The following is a 17,987-nucleotide window of genomic DNA, read 5'->3' as shown; positions in this document are numbered from 1 at the left end:
AGAGAGAAAACGGGAAATTATAGACCAGTTAGTCTGACATCAGTGGTGGGGAAGATGCTGGAGTCAATTATAAAAGACGAAATTGCGGAGCATTTGGATAGTAGTAACAGGATTGTTCCGAGTCAGCATGGATTTATCAAAGGAAATCATGCTTGACTAATCTTCTGGAATTTTTTGAGGATGTAACTCGGAAAATTGACAGGGGAGAGCCAGTTGATGCGGTGTACCTTGACTTTCAGAAAGCCTTTGACAAGGTTCCACATAGGAGATTAGTGGGCAAAATTAGAGCACATGGTATTGGAGGTAGGGTACTGACATTGACAGACAGAAAGCAAAGAGTGGGGATAAATGGGTCCCTTTCAGAATGGCAGGCAGTAACTAGTGGGGTACCGCAAGGCTCGGTGCTGGGAACGCAGCTATTTACAATATACATCAATGACTTGGATGAAGGGATTAAAAGTACCATTAACAAATTTGCAGATGATACAAAGCTGGGTGGTAGTGTGAACTGTGAGGAAGATGCTATGAGGTTGCAGGGTGACTTGGACAGGTTGTGTGAGTGGGCGGATGCATGGCAGATGCAGTTTAATGGGGATAAGTGTGAGGTTATCCACTTTGGTGGTAAGAATAGGAAGGCAGAGTATTATCTGAATGGTGTCAAGTTAGGAACAGGGGACGTACAACGAGATCTGGGTGCCCTAGTGCATCAGTCGCTGAAAGGAAGCATGCAGGTACAGCAGGCAGTGAAGAAAGCCAATGGAATGTTGGCCATCATAACAAGAGGAGTTGAGTACAGGAACAAAGAGGTCCTTCTGCAGTTGTACAGGGCCCTAGTGAGACCACACCTGGAGTACTGTGTGCAGTTTTGGTCTCCAAATTTGAGGAAGGATATTCTTGTTATTGAGGGCGCGCAGCGTAGGTTTACTAGGTTAATTCCCGGAATGGCGGGACTATCATATGTTGAAAGACTGGAGCGACTAGGCTTGTATACACTGGAATTTAGAAGGATGAGAGGAGATCTTATCGAAACGTATAAGATTATTAAGGGGTTGGACACGTTAGAGGCAGGAAACATGTTCCCAATGTTGGGGGAGTCCAGAACAAGGGGCCACAGTTTAAGAATAAGGGGTAGGCCATTTAGAACTGAGATGAGGAAAAACTTTTTCAGTCAGAGAGTTGTGAATCTGTGGAATTCTCTGCCTCAGAAGGCAGTGGAGGCCAATTCGCTGAATGCATTCAAGAGAGAGCTAGATAGAGTTCTTAAGGAGAGCGGAGTCAGGGGGTATGGGGAGAAGGCAGGAACGGGGTACTGATTGAGAATGATCAGCCATGATCACATTGAATGGCGGTGCTGGCTCGAAGGGCCGAATGGCCTCCTCCTGCACCTATTGTCTATTGTCTATATTAAGTCTCACACTTTTTAATTTCCATGGTATTGCAATAAATGTGCAGTCTGAGAAACATTACTTTAAAAACAGAGCATGGAAGAAACTAATCTTTTATGGCCTAAACATCAGAATAATTCCCAAAGCTGCATGTCTGAACAACAACAATTTTACAACATGGTGCAATATGCACAATTTTAGGTTAGCTTTAGTGGGCAAAATCTGAAATGAAGCCAAGTATGGTATTAGAAGAAAGAAATAGAGATAACATTTCAGTTCAACATCCCCTCTGATAAAAGATCATCAGCCTGAAACATTAACTCTTTTTCTTTCTAATGCTACCAAAACATGCTGAATTTATCCAGCATTTTCATTTTCATTGCAGATTTCCACTGACTGAAAGAACATTTTTACTTACAAAGGTAAATCAAACTGCTTTGCAATTTCAATTTGTTCAATGAAGACCTTTTTTTGTTCATTCTTCTGTACCTGAGTGCTGGCAATTCGTGGGGTGAAATCCAACCCTACCTGAAATAAAATCAGAAGCCAAGCTGGTAGGAATTTTGATATACAATTACTAATAAGGCTTCCAACATGATCTAGAACTTCAAATCAAAATTATCACAAATATTATTTTCAGTTCATTCCTAACTATAAAACCTTTTTTTAAAAATGTCGACCATTGCTCATTTTGTGGAATTCATGCCTCTGAGTCAGAAGCTATGGATTCAAGTTCCGGTCCAGTGAATTGAGTACAATACAGGTTACCACAGTTCCCAGAGTCAGAAGGTCACCCTCTTTAAATGGAGCATTAAATAGTTCTGACCAAATTCCTCCATCATTTTATGGTTTGCTGATGTCATCATCTGCAGTTCTATTTGTTTTACATTAAGTAGTTTGCTCTCTCTGATAGACATAAAGATTCAAAGGCATTGTTTCAAACCTCAGCCTAGGCCCTTGTGTCAACATCTTGCAAAAAATAATAAAGTGCACTATATTCTCTCACATTATTGTTTGAGGGAGTTTTTATGAGGAGATTAGTTGCTGCCTTTGTAATCCCAGCCACACCAAAAAATGCTTTCCAGTCAAGTACTTTGTGTTGTCTTAAAATCATGAAAAGGACAATATCAATCAGTCTTTCTTTTATTTTATAGTGTAATTTACAAATTTATACATCAGCTATTTATTCTGCTAAAACGAACCATCCTGTGAATACTTTTCACACATAGCTGTTTCGCATGAGACCCTGCCTCTAGCATGGTACATTTAATGATAGAAAATTTGTTGAATCGTTATAATGACACTGTAGAAGAAGCTTGTTTTAAACATAAAGTCCTGGAGTAACTTAGCTGGTTACTCCAGCACTTTGTGTCTATCTTCGGTGTAAACCAGCATCTGCAGTTCCTTCCTACACAAGCTTGTTTATAAAGTTATTTTAAGTCCAATGTACTTTCTGAAATTATATCTGAAAATATTCAATTGATAAATGTCCTTGTGCATACCCTCTGCCTTTGTAATACAGTACATGGTTGCACCTATGATTCATTACATCTTTATATCCTGTGAAAATATTACTGTGAAAAGTAGATGACTCAATGGACAAATGTTTGGGTTTGAGTGCTATTGATCATAAATGCCAAACTGGCAGCTTTTATATTTCGATGGATGCACACAGTAACAAATGTTCTCATGGAAACACAAGAATCTGCAGATGCTGGAATCTGGGGTAACAATCTGCTGGAGGAACTCAGGGAGTCGAGGAGCTTCTGTGGGAGGGATAGACATGCAGGACTGATACAGGGTTTCAATCCAAAATGTTGACCATTCCTTTCCTATCACATATGCTGACTGACCTGCTGAGGTCCTTCAAAAGATTGTTTGTTGCAACTAATGTCCTTGTTCACTGCATTCTATTTGTAAGTTTTAAACTTACAGTAAAATGGTCAATTACATGACATGAACATGATTGTATGTGAGTGTATGAGCACAATTGTTTCTGTAATTAATACTGCTATTACAACAGAAAATGATCTTAAAATATTCAAATAAACTGGAAAATAAAAGTTTTGTAACTGATATTCAATTTGTTTTTGAATTTACATTTGGGAATTGCAATAATTCCAAGTGATTTATTTTTCCAATATAAAAAAGACTTTATTCTGATTCATATTATTCTATGAAGAATTTTTTGACAATAATCTCTGACTCCCTTCTCTTAATCTTTGATACACCATCAAATCTTTTTCTAGTGAGCCTTTCCCATATTTATCTTTGTAACAGAACCAACAAGGTATGTGCATCGTTGAATTCACCTGGTTATTTTTCACTGATACAGTTAGATAAGCATTGAATGTGATTGCAGTTTGATATCGAAAATTTCCTCTGAATCATTTGACTAGGCAATAGCAGAATAAGCTATGTCATCAGAATCTTTCTGGCTTACTGCCTTTTTTCTAATTAAATGGACATTTTGTACAACTTTGACCTGGATATGACTCATGGCTAACACAATAGGCACAGGGATAGATACTGCATTCTGAAATTTGACCATTCTATTCTTATACAGTCATTTTTACAGCATGCTAAAGCTAACTTTGTTTAAATCTGTGGCTTTTACACAACACATCAATGCATTGAACTGTGATATTCCACTGAAGTTAAGAATGTTGATGTTTTACTTTTTAAAATCTGTTTGACTGATATTCTGAAAGATTAACAAATTGCTCAAACCTTCTCCCATCCCTTCACCTCCCTCAACTTCAAGACTACGATTCTCAGCACCACAAACTTTTGTCACTGAATGCATTCAGCATTTTGATTTCTCTGGATGATTCATTAGTGTGTTATGTGGTTGCTAAGAAATAACCCAGCAACCTTGAATAGCATTGCAAACATACAAAAAATCTTCTTTAAAAATAGTTATTATATGAAAAACAATTCTCTCAACCCGATGAACATATCATGACAATACTGAAAACGTCACAGGTACAATTTTAATAGATTGTAATCCTTGACAAACATAACCAGTTTTGTAACTCTGATATTTAAATTTTACAACGTACATATGACAACATAAGTTATTTTTTCATTGAGAAAACTTTGCTTTGATTGATAGTAATATTTTACGTTCAACGAGGTGATATAATTTCAATGCATTATTGCAAGAGAACAGTGAGAATGTATGCTTTAACTCAATATTATTAGATTTTATTTTCTGCTCCCGGGCAAAACAACGATGCAACTGAGAAGAAAAGGTCCATTTTTAAAGGAGTCTAAGTTAAGAAAGATGTTCAAATGCATTCATTTCTTAAATGGCAGGTTAAATTGCAAAGGATGTTTAAAATGTATGTGGCATTCAAGTCAGGTTTTTATACAAAGCATGTAAAGCATGTTCTACCAAACTATAAATTAGTTTATGCATCTGTTGAAATATTGCATCAATTTCAGTAATTATGTCAAGCATTTAGAGAGGATGGTGAGGAAACTGAAATATACCTGGCATGATAGTCCAGTAAAGTGGGAAGTCTACAGATTTTTTTTCCTTCTTAGAGCAGAGAAGGTTAATGGGAGACTTAAGTTTGAAATTATTTGAGGTTTTGATAAATAAGGTAAGATAAATCTGTCTCCATTGACTGGAAGATCGATAACAAGAGGATATAGGTTAAAGATAATTGTCAAAAAGAGTTGTGTGGGTGGCTTGGGTTGGGTGAAGTGGACAAAGTGGTGATGGGTTGATGGAATGAGACAGCGATAATTTTTGTTTATATAATATGATTGGTAAGATATGGAATGCACTGATGACGAGAGTATATGAATGGTCTGAAAATTAACCTGGTACGTAAACAAGAAAATGTTGCAAGATTATGGGAAATCTTAATCCCATAATTGATTGAGAGAATGTGATTAATTCATCCCATTGCTGCAGCAAGTAAGAATCTCATTGTTCTATCTGGGACATATGATAATAAAACACTCTTAACTCTAATTGTGCAGTTATTTCAAAAGCTGGCACAGACAAGAGCCAAATTGCCTGTTCCTATTCAGTAAAATGCATTGAATGTTATTTTGCAAAAATAATCCAGTAAAATTATGAAGGTATGGCAGACAACAAAAGATCATGGTTCATTTCATTAGCTTTCTACCATTCTGAGAATCATGTCATGCAATGATAATAGAGTTACTAACTAGTCATTGCAATTAATTGTGTCAATTAGTGTACAACAAACCCAGAATGACATGAGAAAATTACAAAAGAGAGAATTCAGAACTATAATGTGTCCAACCAAGTATGCTACACTTTCCATATGTTATAAGCCTCATGTTATTGAACTCGTACACTACTTCAAATGTCATTTTATGAAGAAAATACTAGATTTACAGGGACAGGAAAAACTGCATAGATTGCAGATAATTATCTACTACTTTAGGGATATAACATAAATGCAGATTGTTACATAAAAATCAACCTTCAATGATTTAGACCTTTCTCTAGGTATTTTATTTTTTTGTGGGCAACAATGCACAAGAATGTGAATGCTACAACAAAATGAGATACAATAATCATAACAAAAAAATGTTTTGGCAAATGTATTCCAAACAGATGCAATATGATTGTAGGTCTTTTGCACAACATAAACATTTGCATTTCAGAAGTGCACTAGAATATTTGAATTGCTGGACTGTACCTTACCTCTCCAATTGCCAATAAGCAGTCCTTATATTTTTCTATCAATGGAAGTGCATTCTGCAAATCCTGGAAGAAAAATAAAATCTTTAATTAAAAAAACCCAAATCGAAATAGGGAGAGGAGATCAACCTTTGCTTAAATAGGTGACTAAAGATAACAGCACAATTGACTAATTTTGGCAATGCAGGGAATTAGCAATTTGTCCCAAAAGTTTGGATTACACAATCTGGAGGCAAGACTTTGCCCAATCTTTTACCCAAAGTAGCAATGGCATTGCTACTACAACAGGACATCAGGGCCTGGTTAACAATTCAACAAAAAGTACATCTCTTTAACCAATGAGATATTCAAAAATAGACATAGTATGAACAAAGAAGAGTTAATTAGAATGGGTGAATCCATGTTCACACCAGAAGCAGAAGAAAGGAAAAAAATTATATAAAAACAAAATTAAATTTGGCATTAAATTCTCCTTGAACAATTCCCAAGCTAACAAAATAAGACTGTACTCCACAAGTTCACGTTATAGGAGTAGAACTAGGCCATTCGGCCCATTGAGTCTACTCCACCATTCAACCATGGCTGATCACTGCCTCCTAATCCCATTTTCCTGCCTTCTCCCTATAATCCTTGACACCCATTCTAATCAAGAATTTGTTTATCTCTGCCTTAAAAATATCCACTGACTTGGCTTCCACAGCCCTCAGTGGCAATGAGTTCCGAATAACTACCCTCTGAATAAAGAAGTTCTTCCTCACCTTCTTTCTAAAAGAGCGCCCTTTCATTCCGACGCTAAGACCTCTGGTCCTAGACTCTCCCACCAGTGGAAACACCCTTTCCACATCCGCTCTACCTATCCCTTTCATTATTCAGTTGTTTCTTTATATTTATGCTTGTTTATTTTCTGGACAAGAGATTAACTTCTAAAATTAACAATTCTTCGGTCTGCTGAGTGGTGGGAAAAATACTTTTACTTTAAAATTAATATGTTAAAAATTTGCTAACTGTCTCTTTCTGTACATTAAATGATTGTTCAAAAAAAGGGTCTCTTCTAATTATCATCACAGCACTGTTATCACGTGTGTTGGTGGCGTGAGCCACAGGGTGTTGCATGTGTCTAGTGCCCTGGTATAAATCCAGTGGCCGCTGGCTAGCAAATTTTGTGAAAAAGGGAGCTGCGTAAGACTCCTACTGCCAGTACATAACCTCTGCATCATCAAGACTCTTGCAGTGCCTCCTCGTGGCAACACATGGTAACTGGCTAAACTGCGCAGGGATTTCGGAGGAACTCTGACCCCCAGAGATGCAGACCCACCGGCGTGTGGACACATCCTGACGTCCATCAACCAGGTCCCAACTATGGGTTAAATTGCACTCTGCTGCTTTGTGGGTAAGGCTCAGGAGAACCAAAGGCACTGGAGCTGGTCCCGAGAGACAGTCAGCTGATCCCTCGTGCGTCTGCCTTCCGACAACTCCTGCAACCGATTAGGCCCCAGATGTTGCAGCCACGCCGTTCCTCTGGAATCAGCCTATTAGGTCGAGAGGGGAATGCAGATGCTGGGCAAGTTTGTATCCCCATTTACCTGCCCAGGCTCAGCGGCCAAATCAAATGGAGAGAACACTGACAAATCCCCCTCTCCAAGCAGGACAACGCCAAGCCGCACCATCATCTCGCGCAGATGGACGGATGCCAGAAACTGTTATCACTGGATATTTTGAAAAACTTATCCTGGATTCCTTATCACAGGGAATTTTCTTTTTCTGTGCAATGTCTAGTTACAAGGTAGCATGATTTAACATTATGTAGCACCAAAACACCTCATTATTTGTACTGAATACTGCAATCTCATGTCAATAGCCTTGCTGTTTGGTTCTCTTCCAGAAGAAGTCAAGTCAAGTTTATCATCATTTGCACAAGTGCAATGAGGGGCAGATACAATGAAAATTCTTGCTTGCAGCAGCATCATAGACACAAAAACAAATTATACATAAATTACACATAACATTTCTGAAAGAAGACTATATAAGAAACAAGATAATGGCACAAAAACATAATTAGAACAAAAAAATGTGGGATGATGAACATTTCATTAACGTGAGGCAAATTAGAAATCAATGCCTTGATTTGCATTAAATGGATTAAATGGAACAAACATCTATTTTAGATTACTCAATAAAACATTCTAAACAACAAAGTAAACTATGCTATCTCGTTCACGGAGTAAAAACCATTTGTTCTCTGGAATATGTTAATGATTTACCTGATATGGAATCTGCGAAGCGCTTTTTTGATACCCATTTTGTCTCTTGGCTAATAAAACCACATTCTCAATTTGTATATATTTTGTGAGGAGTTAATGCATGATTTGTTAAATAGACATTGTAAGTTACCCCATTTTGCCGACTAATGGCAAAAAGAATCATAGAGGAATGGGCATGTGTGATAAAAGAGGTTGTATATGAACAGAGAAATAAATAGGGGTGCAATAGGACAAATATGGTTGTTCCCCGAGCAGCTGGCATTAATGCAATAGGCCACATGGCCTCTTCACATGTCATTATATATATACAAAAAGTGTGGTGGACTAATTTTAACTAAAAAAAAGCCATCTTATCATTCCTGTTTTATCATCATGAAAACGGTCACTAAATTTTGTTTTGTGTTACCTCAAGTGTGGCACTACATTGTTCTTGTGGTGGATTTCCTTGTACTGGATGAACACCAAGACATGGAAGCACAAACCCAGAATATCTGAAAGGAATTATTTCAAGTTATTTTATCAAGTATAAGGTACATACATAAATCAAAAACATTACATGTAAGGACTCCTATATTTCTCTTCAGTAGTGTTCTATCATTATATCTGCAGTTATTCCACATTTTCAGTACCAAAGCATTTAAAATTCATCAAATACCAACTCAATAAATTCTATCCTATCCAATATAAAGTGAGACCGATTAATAATATAACACATGACCCTAGATCATTTTCAAACGTCAAGGATTCCATGAATGGATGTATTATCAGTGTTGTATCATGTCTGTACTGGTCAAAATAATTTCCCAGACATCATTCAATACTGTGCAAGTTCTGTCACGAATATATGGGCGGCATTCTCAATGCCTGAGAAAAAGTATATTCTTTATCAAAGAGTAGCATGAATTTTGCAAAACATGCCCAGGGCAGCGTCAGGGTGGAGTGAGACAAGGAAGAATTGTGAGAACATGTTGTCCCAAACAACAATCATTGTTGAATTAAGCAACCAAACAAAAATTAATGCCACAGATGTACAAATGGAACTATATGCTGGTCAAATGAAAACATGCCTCAATTGACCTATCACTCATTTTATCAAAAGAACATTCTATCCTACAAAATTACAGCTGGTCCTTCAAGTGAATAAAATGAAAAATTGCCAGAAAGATATAATAGGAAAAATATGTTTTTCTTAAATTAAAAATAGCTGAGGACATTTGAATCAGTTTAAGGAAAGTTACTGGTTTCCTCTTTTAAAATGCACTGATTTCAGTTGTGCAAAGTTTCAACAAGCTTTCAAATCATTTCCATGTAATTCTCTTTGAAATCTGGATATCCCATCAATGTTCTGCAATTAGTATCCATTGCTAACTGCTTTCAAAAAAGTGGAGTGAATTGCTTTCTTGAACTATGGCAATCTTTCAGGTGAAGATACTCCTTGAATGTTGTTGGGTAAATGATGTGCAGAACTTCGATCCACCAACAGTAAAGGAGCAACAATATATTTCCAAGTCAGCATGGTGTGCAACCTGAATGGAACTTACAGGTGATGTTCCCAGACCCTGCTGCTCTTTCCCTCCTATTCAATAGAGTTGTGTGATGCTGCAAAGCATTGACAAATTGTTATAATGCATTTTATAGATGGTATACACAGCAGGCCTGGTCCACCAATGATGAACAAGGCGAATGTTCAGGATGATGGACTGGGTGCTAATCAAAATACTTTTCAAGTGTTGTTGGAGCTGTACACATCCAGGTAACTGGAGTGTATTTCATGACAGCACAGATTTATGCCTTGCAGATTGTGAAAAGATTTTGGAAAGTCAAGGAACAAGTTATTCAGCACAGAATAGCCAGCCTCAGATCCATTCATGCAGACACAGCTTTTATATGGCTGTTCCAGATAGGTTCAATGACCCCTTTCGTCAAATAATTAAGCCTACATATCATTCCAACATGTCATTTTAAACATAAAGTATTCTTCTCCTCTCTACCCTGTTTGCTCAGGTTCTAGCACACCCTCGAAAGCCTGTTCGCTCATGTTAAAAATGAGTGTCACCAAAACAGTTGTGCTTGAATCTGCTACTAAAGTATTCAATTTAAGGTAGAACTGTGGACAAAGATAATAAATTAATAAAAAACAATTAAATGTTAAAATGAGACCAATTAATGAAGATTTAAATGCAATTACAATGTTAGGTAATACAACATCAGAAATTAGAAATTTAGTAACAATTAGAAAGATGTCTTTCTAAAATATGCACAACTTGGGGTAGAACTGCAAAAATAACGTAAACTAAAGCCCAAAATATTTATTTGTTATTAATTTTGGAAGAAAGAGAATAACATGTATTTGTAATAGACATTCCTGGAAAGCTATGTCTTTATAGACAGAGCCACATCAATCAATATCCTCATCTGAATTTACTGTGGAGAAGGATCCTTACGGTGGAGCTGGTGTAAGGGTCTACATGGATGACTTCTGTTTCTGATTCTTATGTTTTTATGTTGATCATTGCTAAATCTGAGTTGGTGTCAGCCATCTTGGCATGGCCCTAGGATTGAAACATACATGATCTTTGTTGTTCAGTGCCCAATTACAGGGTACTTTTATCCCCTGAATGAGAGCAACTTTAAGATTTGAGATTTTACATATTAACGTGTAATAGGTATGACATACATACTTGTTTGAAAGCTCTATTAGTCTTTCAAATTCTCCAGCATGCTCTGCTACCGCCACAAGAGCTAGGATTCCAGCCTGTGAGAAAGACAAATCACATCATCAATATCTGGGGTCATGCAGTCTAATGTGGGACAGTTCCAATGAAAAGGCCAAACATTTAACAGGAATGTAAAATTGCAGCTCACACAGTAATGCAACTTGATACACTTTCTCCAGATCAGCTGGAGTGACAGTTTACTGCATTGCTTATTGTACCACAGACAGCTTGTGAAACAGGGGCAAACTGCACTCAAGCAGAGACGCTGTTGCAGTCCCATCAAACTATTTGTACTGAAAATGTTGACCCTGAAGCAATAAACATTTCTTCTCTTGAAGATTTTCTGGGTTAAATCAAAATCATATTATCTCATGACACAGGAGGTGGTTACTTGGCCCATTAAGATAGACACAAAAAGCTGGAGTACATTAAGATGATGCTGGATGCTGGAACATTCCCATCAATCCTATTCTCATTTCCTCAAAGAACTCTTTCTCCTTCCACCCAGATTCCCCAACCTCCAAACTATCCTAGGAGTAATTTACATTAGTCAATTAACCTATCATATGCCTGGAAGCTTTTTCGGATCTATGTACATGTAAATTAATTTTCATCTTATTTTGCAAAAAAAATTTGATCCTTGAAAGAGAGCGAAAAAATTCTGACAAGTATCAATAACTCTAATAACTGTCATGACAATTTAGGATTACTTGTTCCTCAAAGCTTATGTGTAAATAAGCAAATCTTAGTCATTTACAAACATTCAGTTATTATGTATTTTACTTAATCCAACAAATGATTCATTGAAATACATTAGGACTTGCCTTCTTAGACTCCTCTATCACTTCATCAATATCCTAAAATAAAAGCAACAAGATCAGTAATGGCATCCTCAACATAAAAGTGACTGAAGTTAGTTGAATAAAGTTGATCAAACATAAAATAATGTCAATTACTAATAACAACGGTCTTCATATGTTAACAACCAAATATGTTTTACTTCTGCTGATTGTACATTTTTCTGTTATTTGGGGGGAAAACATCAGTCAATATCTGTATACAGACTATATCTATATCACAGACTATAAAGACATTAAAAAAGGGCAAAATGTAAAAGTAAGCATTAGATTAACAATGCATGAGTCCCTGCTCCTTATGAGCTCTGTAAGTTGTTTTCTACTGCCCTTGGTCCATGCCACACACACAAAATAATTGGTTATACATGTTTAAACATGTAGAGGGTGTCATTTGGGAGCCTGATTTGGAGTACAGAGGACAGAGTTCCTGGTAGGATGGAGGTGACTGAAAGAGAGCAGCAGTATTGGGGAAAGCAATTGTGGTGGAGGTTTATTTGGGATGGTGGGGGGAACCTGGAATGTTGAGAGGATGATTAAGAAAAGGAATGTGGAGATGCTCTGGGGATGCGAGTGTAAGTTACAGAGGAACTTGGGTGATGAATGTGTGCTGGGAGATGACTGGGGCGTAGGAGATCACTCAGCAAGATGATTGTGTTGGAAGAGAAATTGTTCGCGGAGATGAAAGGAGGCAGAGCGGGTGCAGAGATGACAAGGAGATTTAGATGACAATACGGACGATTTGAAGATATTAGCTGGGAATTGGGCAGGGAACTGTAAAGGAGAGGAAGGCAGTTATGTTCATGGCAATCATTAACAATGGAGGATGTTAGACACCTCAGAATCCCAGCCAGAAGAGTTGGGTGTTTAATGCCAGAGAGGCTGAACCCTTTGTGTTACACCATCTGGCATTGCTATGTATGCCTAATAACCTCCATAAACCACGTACAGGGGCACATCCAATGTACAGAAGATCTGATTCAGAAATATGATATTACATCACTAGCACATAATGTATCTAATCATTTCTGCTGATTGTCTTATGTTATAATATTCACATTGCATATAAAAACATTATGTCAACTGACAGAATTTCTAGGACAATTAATTTACTTATTGTAAATCTTTCACTGAAGGCAGAATACTATGATGCCAAAAACAATGATGTTCTTCTCCCCGTGCAACTACTTATGCCTCGTGATTTAAAGCACGATCTTAAACAAAAACTACAGTACCCTCAAAATACTGTACTTAATTGTCAATCTGGATCATGTGCTCTGCTACATCATGATGCTTGAGCTCACAATCCTGTTTCAGAAGTGAGAATAAGCCATATTGACTACAATAGCTGCATTTTATGACTATATTCAGGCTGTAGGTTCAAAAGGAGACACCATGAAATCACTCTACCACATCCAAGTTTTCAAAATGTTGTAGATAAATGTATTGCTGTCTTTATTTATTAATGCAATATTTTGCACAATATGTAGATTGTGAACAAATGCCAGGATAGATGCCAACTGATGTGAAAATTATTCCGTGGATATTAAAAATTACATAAATACTGCCAAGCATTGTTCTAATTTCAATGGGGTAGGTGGCCATTTTGATAAATGCAGGCCATCTACATTTCCCAGCATTTCCTTTATTTTCTGCTTTTATTGCAAATTCCAGCATATATGGTATTTTTATTTTGTATAAATCAAATAGTAATAGTTAACAAGGTTTTAGAGGTTTTAAAATAAATTGCTTGTCTTGTCTTGTATTTTCAGAATTTAATATTCAAAATTGATGATTTGAAAGATAAATCTGTCCTTCTGAACTAAGATTAATGTGTATTAAGACCAACACAAAAGATCCACACTGTGAATGGTCATGTGTGTAGTTTGTCCCAGGGTCCTGGAGCATCACCCACTCAGGAAAAGCACCATTTAATACTGATGATCATGTGAAAAATCTAGAATGAATACTTCAGAAAAATAAAGTGGTATGACGCAAATGATATAAAATGGTTAAACCTAATAAAGTAACACATGATGAATAAAATAAACTAGAAAGAATAATTTCAGGATGTGTAGGAAGGAACTGCAGATGCTGGTTTAAACCAAAGATAGACACAAAAAGCTGGAGTAAATCAGCGGGTCAGACAACATCTGAAGAAGGGTCTCGACCCGAAATGTCACCTATTCCTTTTCTCCAGAGATGCTGTCTGACCCGCTGAGTTACTCCAGCGTTTTGTGTCTATAATAATTTCAGGATTCAGGTTTGTAGGGAAAGGAGCAGTAGGAAATACTGTAAAATTAACAAATGTTTTTTTACACAAACAGTACAAGTTGCTTTGTGGACCAATTTCCTTTATCAGTTAAATGTTGCGATCAGTGGAAGATAATAATGATAAGAAACTCACAACCCTTTATCATTCAAATCTTGAATAGCCACAGGAATATGTGGCAATGATGCCCTCTAGTGTTCTAGCATTTGTACATGAGGATTAAAATAAAAAGCTACACTGACCAGATCCTTTCACTCCAAAAGGTCAACCAGACATGGTCAAGTTGATATAATTTCCACATCAGTTATTCACAAAGTTCCTTGTACTCACAAGGAAATTTGGACCATGTTGTCTCAGTGCCGCTACCATCACCACCGCTGACTCTTACCTGCACTCCAGCTGCCTGTGGACCGCAAACAATGACTCCAACAACCCTCGCTTCAACCCACCTGGATTCCAGGCCCAGTTCTAGACCGAGAGTCTGAAGAAGGCTCAATGACCCGAAATGTCACCTATCCATGTTTTCCAGAGATGCTGCCTGACCTGCTGAGTTAATACAGCACTTTGTATCCTTTTTTATATTAACCAGCATTGCAGTTCGTTGTTTGGAACTACGTATACAATGATTATTACTCAATTATTCCTTACTCGGTTATGGCGGGCATTCAGAAATAACGGACACCATTCAACCCCTTATGGTCCGATATTATGAGGGTTTACTATATAGCCATCATGCTATTCATTGTCAAGTCATGTCAAATCAATTTTATTTGTATAGCACATTTAAAAACAACCCACGTTGACCAAAGTGTGCAAATATTCACACGTAACACTGATTCTACAAACACCTCCATGCAATATTCACCAATGACCTCTGGATTTTAATCAATAGCTAGTAATTAGTAGTTAATTATCATTTCTCAAGTGTAAAGAGTTGAATCTGTCAAATATGCTTCACAATTTGGGCATAAAATAGAGTCATAGAGTGATACAGTGTGGAAACAGGTCCTTCAGCCCGACGCCCACACCGGTCAACATGTCCCAGCTATACTACTCACACCTGCCCACATTTGGTCCATACTCCTCCAAACCTGTCCTATCCATGTACCTGTCTCTAACTGTTTCTTAAATGTTGGGATAGTCCCTGCCTCAACTACCTCCTCTGCCAGCTTGTTCCATTCACCCACCACCCTTTGTGTGAAAAAGGTACCCCTCAGATTCCTATTAAATCTTTTCCCCTTCACCTTAAACCTATGTCCTCTAGTCCTCGATTCACCTACTCTGGGCATGAGACTGTGCATCCACCCGATCTATTCCTCTCATGATTTTATATACCTCAGTAAGATCACCCCTCATCCTCCTGCGCTCTAAGGAATAGAGACCCAGCCTACTCAACCTCTCCCTATAGCTCAGACTCTCTAGCCCTGGCAATACCCTTGTAAATCTTCTCTGTACCCTTTCCAGCTTGACAACATCTTTCTTATAACATGGTGCCCAGAACTGAACACAATACTTTAAATGCGGCCTCACCAATGCCTTGAACTTTCTGGCCTAAATGTCTTGAAGGTACGGCCAGCTAATGAATTTATCTATAAAGCTATTATCAGGTTACGGCACTGATTTTAAAAATGTTTGATAATCTTTCTTTAAAATTCTAAGTGTGGGGAATAACATATCTGTGTGGATAGAGTGCATCAGTCTGTGGGACAGTATGCATGGGTATTCAATCGCAGGCAGCGTAGCCAAAGCCATCTAGTGCATTGATAATGTCGCCATCTTTAGCACCAATCCATGTCTGTCCACAGATTGATCAGCACCTGCAACCAGTTTTGAACTGGCCTTGGGGTCTAGAGTCAATTGTAGCATAAATGAGGCCACTTAATAATAGCAGCAAATAAACAAAGTACTGGAGGAACTCACTGGGCCAGAGAGCATCTGTGGAGGGAAATGGAGAGATGACATTTCAGGCCAGGATCCTTCTTCAGTCTGATGGAGTAAGAAAGTTGAAAAACAAGGGAATGGCTGGGGCAAAGCCTGGCAAGTGCTAGGTGGATACAGGTGAAGGGAGGGGATGGGCAGATGGGTAGCGATAGTGCCAAAGCCTGCAGCAGCTCTTGGTTGCAAATCATTTTAACTCCCCTTCCCATTCAGACCTTCTTGTCCTTGGCCTCCTCCACTTCCAGACTGAGACCGCATGCAAGCTAGAAGAACAGCAACTCAGATTCCACTTGGGTAGCTTAAAACCAAACAGTGTGAACACTGAATTGTCCAAATTAAAGTAGTACTTCCCTACTCCCCCTCCCAGTGCACACATATTTCTCCCACCACCCATCCTCCTTACCCTTCCTCCTTACACGCATCTCCCACACCTTCCATCTCTGAGTTCCTCATTTCCCTTTCATAACCCCTCTTTTCCCTCTATTCAGATCTACTCATATCTCCTTTTCCTTGTCTCTTTCTACCTATATCTCTCCAAATGCTTTAAATTTCATTCATCTTCTTTCCTTATCTGACACTCTTTTGTCTCCTTTCACCTCCACCCTTTGTCATTATCTCCATCCATTTACCAATCACCCCCACTTCACCTGTATCCACCCAACACTTGCCAGGCTTTGCCCCAACCCAACCTCTCTTTTGTCGGTTTCTCGCCCCTACTCTATCAGTCTGAACAGTCCCAACCCAAAACGTCATCTGCCCATTTCCCTCCACACATGCTGCAGTTCCTCCAGCACTTCGTTTTTTTGCACAAGGTTCCAGCATCTGCAGTCTCTTGTGTCTCTTTGGCAGCAGCTCTGACAATTATTTGTTTCCATTATCTTCAAGTATGATTACCTAAACATGCTGGAAATCTGAAACAAAACCAGAAATGCTGGGAGAACTCAAGTCAATAAAGCAGCAACTATGAAACAGGAAAACAGTTATTGTTTCAATTGAAGACCCGTTATCAGAACTGAATAAGAAGGAAAATAAGTTGGCTCAAGCAGCTGAAGATAGGGAATGGCAATGGGTGAAACAGAGGAGACCCCGGCAGAAGGGTGAAACGATGTAGCTACAGAATGGACAGTTAAGGTTCTTCTCTGTGTGATGTGATGGTAATGTTATAAAGTCTGAGTGATGTTGTATAGGCTGGCCTACTGTGAAGCCCTGAGCAGGCCAGAATATACAAATGATAGAAAACAGAGGGAATGGGAGAAATGCCAAGCACACCAGACAGTTCTGATACAAACAGAAAGGCAGATTAAGTTATCTAAAGTTACAGAATTCAATATTGAGTCCTGCAGGCTGCAACATGCCCATATTTAAAAAAAAGTTGAAATAAGAAACTGCAAATGCTGGTTTACTCAGCAAGACCAACAGCATCTATGGAGAGCATGAATAAATGAAATTTCGGGTTGGTTTGGGTCAGGACTGAATCAATCAGTTTGAAGCAGGGTCCCAACCTTTAAAAATAAGGTGTTTTTTCTCAAGCTTATGTTGGATCTCTTTTCACAGTGCAGGAGGTTATGTACAGAGAGGTCAAAGTTGGAGAGGGATGGTAAATTAAAAGTGAGGCAACCAGATTCACTTATTTGAACTGAATGCAGGTGCTCCACAAAGCACTAATCTATTTGGTTTCTTCAATGTCGAGTTGGCAGCATTGTAAACACTAAGCGCAGTAGTTGAGATTGGAAGAAGTGCAGGTGAATCGCTGCTTCGCCTGAAATTATTATTTAGATTTCTGATACAAACTGATTGAATACTTGAGTATGAGACCTTAGTGATGTTGAAATATTGTAATTGAGTTGATTGGTACAATGAACTAAATTAATGT

General features: G+C 38.1%; 1 protein-coding gene across 4 annotated transcripts in view; it reads right to left on the bottom strand.

Moving 5' to 3' along the window:
- The window catches only part of LOC144596506 (deoxyribonuclease TATDN3-like), a 32,126-nt gene that overhangs the window by 13,195 nt on the left and 944 nt on the right, over positions 1-17,987 (bottom strand). For all 4 annotated transcript variants that reach the window (XM_078404876.1, XM_078404875.1, XM_078404873.1 and 1 more), the window contains exons 2-6: positions 11,875-11,907; positions 11,015-11,088; positions 8,740-8,824; positions 6,076-6,138; positions 1,804-1,913 (exon numbers count right to left, since the gene is read on the bottom strand). In XM_078404876.1, the coding sequence (XP_078261002.1) occupies positions 1,804-1,913; positions 6,076-6,138; positions 8,740-8,824; positions 11,015-11,088; positions 11,875-11,907 (365 nt within the window). The remainder of the gene's footprint in view (positions 1-1,803; positions 1,914-6,075; positions 6,139-8,739; positions 8,825-11,014; positions 11,089-11,874; positions 11,908-17,987) is intronic.

This window comes from Rhinoraja longicauda, chromosome 9 (assembly GCF_053455715.1).
Source record: "Rhinoraja longicauda isolate Sanriku21f chromosome 9, sRhiLon1.1, whole genome shotgun sequence".
NCBI lineage: Eukaryota > Metazoa > Chordata > Chondrichthyes > Rajiformes > Arhynchobatidae > Rhinoraja > Rhinoraja longicauda.
The sequence above is the reverse complement of the archived record's forward strand: the minus strand, read 5'-3'. Positions and strand labels throughout refer to the sequence as shown.